Source organism: Belonocnema kinseyi, chromosome 2, assembly GCF_010883055.1.
Source record: "Belonocnema kinseyi isolate 2016_QV_RU_SX_M_011 chromosome 2, B_treatae_v1, whole genome shotgun sequence".
Taxonomy (NCBI): Eukaryota; Metazoa; Arthropoda; class Insecta; order Hymenoptera; family Cynipidae; genus Belonocnema; species Belonocnema kinseyi.
This window is the reverse complement of record NC_046658.1, coordinates 113,671,353-113,678,843: the sequence shown is the minus strand read 5'-3', so window position 1 is coordinate 113,678,843 and position 7,491 is coordinate 113,671,353. Positions and strand designations below refer to the sequence as shown.

Sequence of the window (7,491 nt, the reverse complement as noted above, 5' to 3'; positions counted from 1 at the left end):
GGATTTTCGGATATTGTCTATTTCGTCGATTTTTATCTCTCCACTGAGTGTTTTAATAGCCATAAACAAATTTGCATCGAGTGCAGTTTCGATAGGATTTTTCACGCACTTTCCATTTATCATTTATGATATTTCATGATGCTTATAAGCATTTGAGAAAACTTTGACTTTGAAAAATAAAACTCGAAAACAAATTTCACTTTTTTGAAAAAAGGCATATATATAAAAAAAAAGCTTCAAAGAAAGCTTAGGTTTTTACCACAAATAGCTGTGAGATTAAATAGCAAAATCTTTATTGTTTATTTATACAAATATGTGGTGAGGGGTTTTGAAGAACATGTGCCATCTGTTTTAGCGATCTGAAACTCGTATAATGGCGATAAACACAATTTTTTCCAGGTTAGTTTCGATAGGGGTTTTGTGCCCTTTCCATCGAGTATAAGAATTACAAAAATAAATATTTGACATTCAAAAATGAAAGTCGAAAAAAAATTTGAATTTTTCGAAAAAGTTCTTTTTTTCACTTTCTTATTTCGTGAAAAAGTCTCGGCACCATCTGGTTTGGTGATTTATAACTCTTCTCTTTATTTAAAAAAAAAAACTGTCTCAAATGTGACGAACCACCAAAAATAATTAATAAGTATGTTCTTCATGTTGTGGAGACCAGGAAGTGCATTTTTTTAAATTTGAATGATCAATTCTGTTAAATATATATATAAAATATAGTATTTTTAATTTTTAGAGAATTAATATTGCGAATTTTCTAAAATGCACATCCTTACTTGTTATGGCCACATCGCCAACAAATACATTTATTAAATATATTTTTATTGACTACTTTCTTCATAATCGCGATTAAATTAAAATTAATGGATTTACAGGAGAAATTGACAGACCTTTCTTTAAAATGTATAAGAGGGATGAAGGGTTATGATGACGTCAGTGCTATTTTAACGATTAAAAAAAATATATTTTTCAATTCTTACAGAAAATTTGTTTAAATTGAAAATATGGTTTTTAAAAAATTTTCCACACACACCAGCTTGGGCGCCGATCAACTATTTCCCCGTCCCCTATACGCTTATTTCCCCTTGCGAAATTACTTCACCTCCCACTACGGTCCCTGAGCAGGCTGTACGGACTTACGGTCACGCTCGTGTCAGTGGCAGACCAATTAAAAAAAGAGGCCCGAAGAATCCTATTTGGTTTGAATTCAGGATTTTAGCATGACGTCATGGGAATGCAGACAACTTTTTCGAGAAAATATTCTAAACGTAAAAGTAACTCATAAGTATCAGAATAGTGGATGTACGTTTTAAATATTTAAAATTAAAACTAGTTATTTTAGGTATCACAATAATGACAACGGAAACGAACCGGGTGGTTAAAAACTTAAACTATATAATGATCGATTTCAATTAAAGTTAGTGTGCGTTTTGTTTGTAAATTTTGGAAAAAATCTCATCAAATTTTTGAACTAATTTAATATATTTTAATATATTTAAAAAAACAATTTAATTCCGATAATACATGAAAGTATTTTTATTGCAACATATGTAATGACATTTTCTTACCTGGAAAGATTGCTCGGAATGCTCCTTTTGCTTTGTTGAATCTTGCTTGCATTTCTGTGTTATTTGGTGGAGCAGGAAGGAAACCACCAAAAAGTGTTTTGAATAGTGTTTCAGCGTTTGTCATTTTACAAGGTATTCCGGTTGTATCACCAGGTCGTTCAACAAAAGACAGGCATATTGTCAACTCGATCAGTAAAAATAAGTTGATCACAATGAGCATAACGTATTTCAACATTTTGGAAACTAATGGATCTTTTCTGCTGTTGAAACAATGTGGATAAGTAATCATTCACAGAAACTTTATTAATTGTTAATATTCTGCTGTTTAAACAGATATATTTTCTTTATGTTGTGCATTATCAGTGGTTGAATTTTTTTTATCAATTCACATTATATTTGTAGAGAAAAAATAATTTTTTTTTTTTAATATAGTCACTGGGGTGGTCCAAAAGTGCATTGAATATTTTTTTCACTCTAGAGGGCATGACACCTGCCCAAAAGTTTCCATTTCCGGGGAAAGAAAATCTCTTAATTTTTCATATTCCAGGGTTTCATCGAAACGTGCTAAACTTTTTCGGGATTGAAGAGGAGTTTCTACGAAATAAAACCATAATAATAACTTTTATTTCGTACCTACCCTCACCCTCCCCGCAGCGCCACAAGTTTGACAGAAAAATAAAAAACTATGTTTTTATGTATTATTGTTATTTTTTAGCAATTTCTGTCGTCTTTTTTATACAAATAATTGCTAATGGACAATTTGAATATTCACCATAACTTTTTAAACAATTTTCTATTTTTTAAACAAAGGTAAATTATTTAAACAATTATTCATTCCCAAAAAATGTAAAAAATAATCCTATTCTCTTATTGAAATGCAATATATGTCATTGTTTGGATTTATTAAATTAAATTTCTCTAAAAACATTATGTGATTATTTAAACAATTATTTATTGTTTATTTTCAAAATTTCTAAAAGTTGAGCCAGAGATGTCTACTTTTGTTCAAATTGGTATCCTATGCTACTTTTTGTTCAATAATTACATAATTTTGTTACTCATTTCTTCTAAGTTTTAACAAATTTCTATTTGTTTACACATTTTTATTTGCTCATGAAGTTATTTTGTGATAACTAAAAATGAGATAAATTAGAACACATACAAATAATTACGATTTTAAAAATATTGTTGGATACGTAATTATTTAAACTATTTATATTTGTTTAAACAATTCCAGAGTGGCTAACGTATCATTTCTATACACTATACAGTCAGAAACATAATTGTATATGTTCTATTTTTTTTTTAGTTATCGAAAAATTACTGTCTGAGCAAATAAAGATTGTTTAGACAAACATAAATTTATTAAATATTAAAAGAAATATATGAAAACTATGTAATCATTCCATAAAACGTAGAATATCATACTATTTTGAAAAGAAAGTCGATATCTCTGGCTCATTTTTTAGAAATTTGAAAAATTGACTTTAAATAATTGTTTAAATGATTACAATAATACGTAAAAATGTAGTTTCTTTATTTTTGCGTCATATTTGGGGCGCTGCGGGGTTGGGGAGGGTGGTTTGGAAATAAAAGTTATCAGTATGGTTTTATTTCGTAGACACCCTGGAGCACAAGTTCAATTTTTTGAAAATTCAAAATTTCCCCATACTAATTAAATGGGATTTCGAAGTGCCCAATGGCACGTGTTAATATTCGAATTTCGAAAAAAGAAAAATTATGGATTTTCTTTCTCCAGAAATGGAAACTTAGAGGGGGGGGGGGGGTCTTGGCCTGTAGCTCGTAAAGCGTTGTTTGAATCACCCTAATAGTTACAGGGTTTCTATTGGTTAATTTGCAATTAACCGAAAATACTAATTCGAGCCAGGAATCACATTCAAAGTTTTGGAAGATGCGATATTTTTTTATTTATTGTAATAACAAGACATATAAATTGGAATGAAAACCTGACTGGTTAATTTGATTAATTAATTTTTTATTGAATAATATTGATTTATTGATTTATATTGATTAATTAATTAATTAGTTAATTTCCGATAATTTTACCTTTAAAAATTTCAAAACATGTCGAGAAAAAAATCTGTAAGAGTTTAGGATAATTTTTTTAATTGTACAGGATTAAATTTTTTCAAAAAAAAAACTAAATTTATTATTATAAACTAAACTAATTATCGAATAAAAATTTAACCACTCCATTCTTTGTTTGAAATGGATTTTTTTAGTTGAAAATTCATGCCTTGTCAAAAATTTGTCTTTATTGGTAGAAAATAATTTTAATGTAAATGCAAACTAATTAATTATTAATGTTCTTATTAATTAAGATTTTAATTTAAAATTATTCTTTTCTTGGTTGAAAATTCATCCTTTTGGCAGAAAAGTCAATTATTTGCTTGAAAATTAATTTTTGTAGTTTTTAAAAATTCATATTATGTGATTAAAAATGCAAGTATTTGGTTAAGCATTCAACTATTTTGTTATAAGTTCCTCTTTTTTTAGAAATTTGAGTTGAAATGTCGACTGTTACATTTTTGAATGAGAAATCATGTTCGCTGGCTGAAAATTTTAACTACTTCGTTAAAACTGAAAGTCCTTTGTTAAAAATTCATTTTTTAAAATGAAGATTCATTAGTTTAGTTCACAATTTGTTTTTTTTTGTAGAAAATCATCGTTTTAGTAGAAAAATCACCTATTTGGTTAAAAATTCAACTGTGGAATGGAATATGAACTTTTTCTATGTAAATTCATATTTTCGCGTTAAAACAAACTATTTCGTAGAAAATTTGTTTCTTTTGTTAAAAAATTTGTTTATTTTTGTTTGAAAATTAGATAACAATTGAAATAAAATGTGTGTGTTTAAATATTTGGAAAAAAATTTTGAAGCGTTTTAAAATGTCAAAGAATACTAAGAGAATTTTACATTAAATATGTTATAATTAGAGTCGCAAGAATAATTAAACAAAGATATGTCTATAAAAAAAAACAATTTTCGTGTTAACCAAATCTGCGCAGGTAATTGAGGAATCACAACTTGCGTATATCTGTCTTTTTCCGCCTGGCATAAATTTCAAATATTTGCTTTGCTGAATACATACATACAATTACACATAGGAAAACCTTGTGAAAAATGCATTTCATTCGTGCTTCCTGCAAGAGGAGATTTGACATTTACAACCGTAAAATAATCGGAAAATTTCTAGGAGATAATTAGTAGACACCCTGAGAGAAATCAACACAGAAAATGTAAAAAACTAGCCGTTTCTATTAACAGAATATTATCTTCGACTAAAAATATTTTTAGAAATATTACACCTTACTTACGCTTTGTTATCACCTGCAGAATATATAGTTTGAAAAACGATTGAAGGCACAAATGTACACGTTATGATATTTAGAATGATTTTTACTTCTTAAAATCAGTTGTTGTGATAGTATAAATCCTTAAGAAAAATTATACTTAATTCATTTGAACCTGTTTCCTTATTACTGTGCTGAACAATGAAGTGCACACTAAAGAAAGATTTCTGATATAGCAGTGGACAGTTGGACACAGTCAGTTCTTTATGACGCACTTTCAAACAAATATATGTATAGGCTGCTCTATAATCTGTCTCGATTGTGACAGCATGAGCTCACACGAAATCTCAAGGTTTCAAATTTTGATCCAAAAGTGGACCAAATTGTTGCAGAATGGAAAACAGTTGACAATCATTGAAAAATTACAATTAAAGGGTGACAGTAAAGAGCTGTATAACCCTCGAGATAACCAACATTTAAAAAAAAGGGTTTATGGCATACAAATTTCTTAAAACATCAAATACATGTTGTGATAAACAAATTTGTTGAAATTATCATTTTCAATATAGTAATACAAAAATTTTAATATAAATTTTAGTTTAATTTTTAGCATAATATTTTATCGAAGTCATAACTTTTTTTCTTCGTTTAATCATCGATATTTCTGAAAATTGTTATCGTTTACTAAACTAAAAAATGTGCCAATCATTTGTTATTCTTATTTAACTTCCTCATATCTAGGGAGTAAGTTTTTTTTTTATTTGGACTGAATAACTTTTTCTAATCAAGTTTTTTAACCTCAATTTTTGCTTTATATCGGTCACATTGACCCGGGAAAAACTCTGTTAAAAAAACTGGAAAAAAGTACAGTGAAAATCTTCAATAGCCCTCCCTTCTATAGCCCTTACGAGAATTGACGCCGCGCCGCAGGTTGGTGTAAGAGGAGCTGCGCGGAGTGCGCGGGGTCTGAGGTTGTCACCCAGGCGAGCACTCAAGCGTGAATAAACAAAAAGAGAGCGGGATATAATGAGTAAGTTCCCCGTCACCGTCAGCCCCAAAATCGGCGCTATAGAAGAGTTTCACTGTATTTTATTTTTAACTCTTCTAAATTAAAGCTTAGACTCTTCTTAAAGAATATTAAATTAATAATTTCTCCCCAATTACTTTTTTTTACCACCGCAAAACCCTTGGTAGTGTGCTCGGAAAATGCCCCAAAATATGAAAAATAAATTTTTATGTAAAATTCATATTAAAAAATATGACTTACTGCGACTTTTTGAAAAAAATCACAATGAAACTTTTATGATTACAATTCAAATTCAGAAAAATTGTGCCATTTTAATTAGGCACTTTAAAGTTTGAATAATTTTTCATTAAAGCTTTATACTTAAAACATTTTTAATGAACACAATTGAAATTGTACAATTTCTAATTTCGTGAATCCGTATTCAAATATTTACTTTTTTCATATTGCAAGCCTGAACAATTGGACATTCGTTAAAAATCTAATATTTTAAAGTTCAATTGCAGTCTTCGCACTCTATCCTATTATTAAGAAAGAAGAATTCTTAGTTTTTTCCCTGTTTTCAAAAAAACTTTCCCTTTTCGTTTTTATCATTCTTTTTGGTTAAAAATTGGACATTTTGGAACATTCGACTTTTTGGATGGAAAATTCATCCTTTTGGAATTTGAAATTTCTTGGAAACCGGGCTATTTGTACCTTATATGGCATGAAAATTCAAGCATTTGATTAAAAATTCGTCTATTTTATTGAAATTTTTTTTTTTATAAAGGAAAAACTATTTGGCTGTAAATGCAACTGTTTGCTTAAAAAATTAATGGTGTTGTTGAAAATTCAACTATTTGGTTAAAAATATTTTTATTTTGAAAATTTAACTATTTGGTTAAAAGTTTATTTTTTTTGTTTCAAACCGACCTATTTGTTTAAAATTCAACTTTTTGGGATGATCGTCTTTTTTGTTTTGAAAAGAGTTCCACACTTTTTTTAAACAAACTGTTTTTTTAACGTATCTATATGGCTGAAAATTAATCCTTCTTTTCAAAATATTTGAAAACTCAACTTTTTTTGGTCTATTTTGTTGAAAATTCAACTACAACTACTCTTTTGAAAATGAAATATATTTCGTCTTGAAATATTAAGAATTTAAAGCTTTTCACATTGAATTTAATATTGTTTCTGTATTGATTTTGTTTAAAAGAATTTATTCCTATATTTTCGTTCAAGTGTTAAAACTGAATGTTTATAAAATTCAAAATTAATGAAAATTATAAAGTTCTTTAATTTAAAAATAATCTAAGTTGAAAAGTTTAACAGTTCAGAAAAACATTTTTTAAATCCAATTTCAAAATTCTCCAATCTGAATGACTATTGTTAAAATTTTTTTTTAATTTTAAGGTTTATTTTAATAGTGCAAGGATTATTCAAAATCCAATGTGAATTGCCTACTCTATATTCCCAAATCAATCAAGTTTTTATTTCAGTCATTCAAAGTCTGATATTACTTTTTTCCATTATCTTTAAACTTTTTTTGCGACTTTTTGTGAACTTCCGATCCGAGCTCTGACTAAATCGTCAAAACTT

The 7,491-nt window shown here is 27.9% G+C and overlaps 1 protein-coding gene across 3 annotated transcripts in view; it reads right to left on the bottom strand.

Moving 5' to 3' along the window:
• The window catches only part of LOC117167350 (phospholipase A2-like), an 8,061-nt gene extending 2,950 nt beyond the window's left edge, over positions 1–5,111 (bottom strand). Inside the window, exons 1-2 of one of the 3 annotated variants that reach the window (XM_033352218.1) lie at positions 4,914–5,111; positions 1,575–1,831 (exon numbers count right to left, since the gene is read on the bottom strand). In XM_033352218.1, the coding sequence (XP_033208109.1) occupies positions 1,575–1,809 (235 nt within the window). In that variant the 5' untranslated portion in view covers positions 1,810–1,831; positions 4,914–5,111. Of the gene's footprint in view, positions 1–1,574; positions 1,835–4,913 lie in introns of all 3 variants that reach the window. The other 2 variants (XM_033352219.1, XM_033352217.1) reach the window with 2 other exon arrangements.
• Between the last annotated feature and the right edge of the window lie 2,380 nt (positions 5,112–7,491).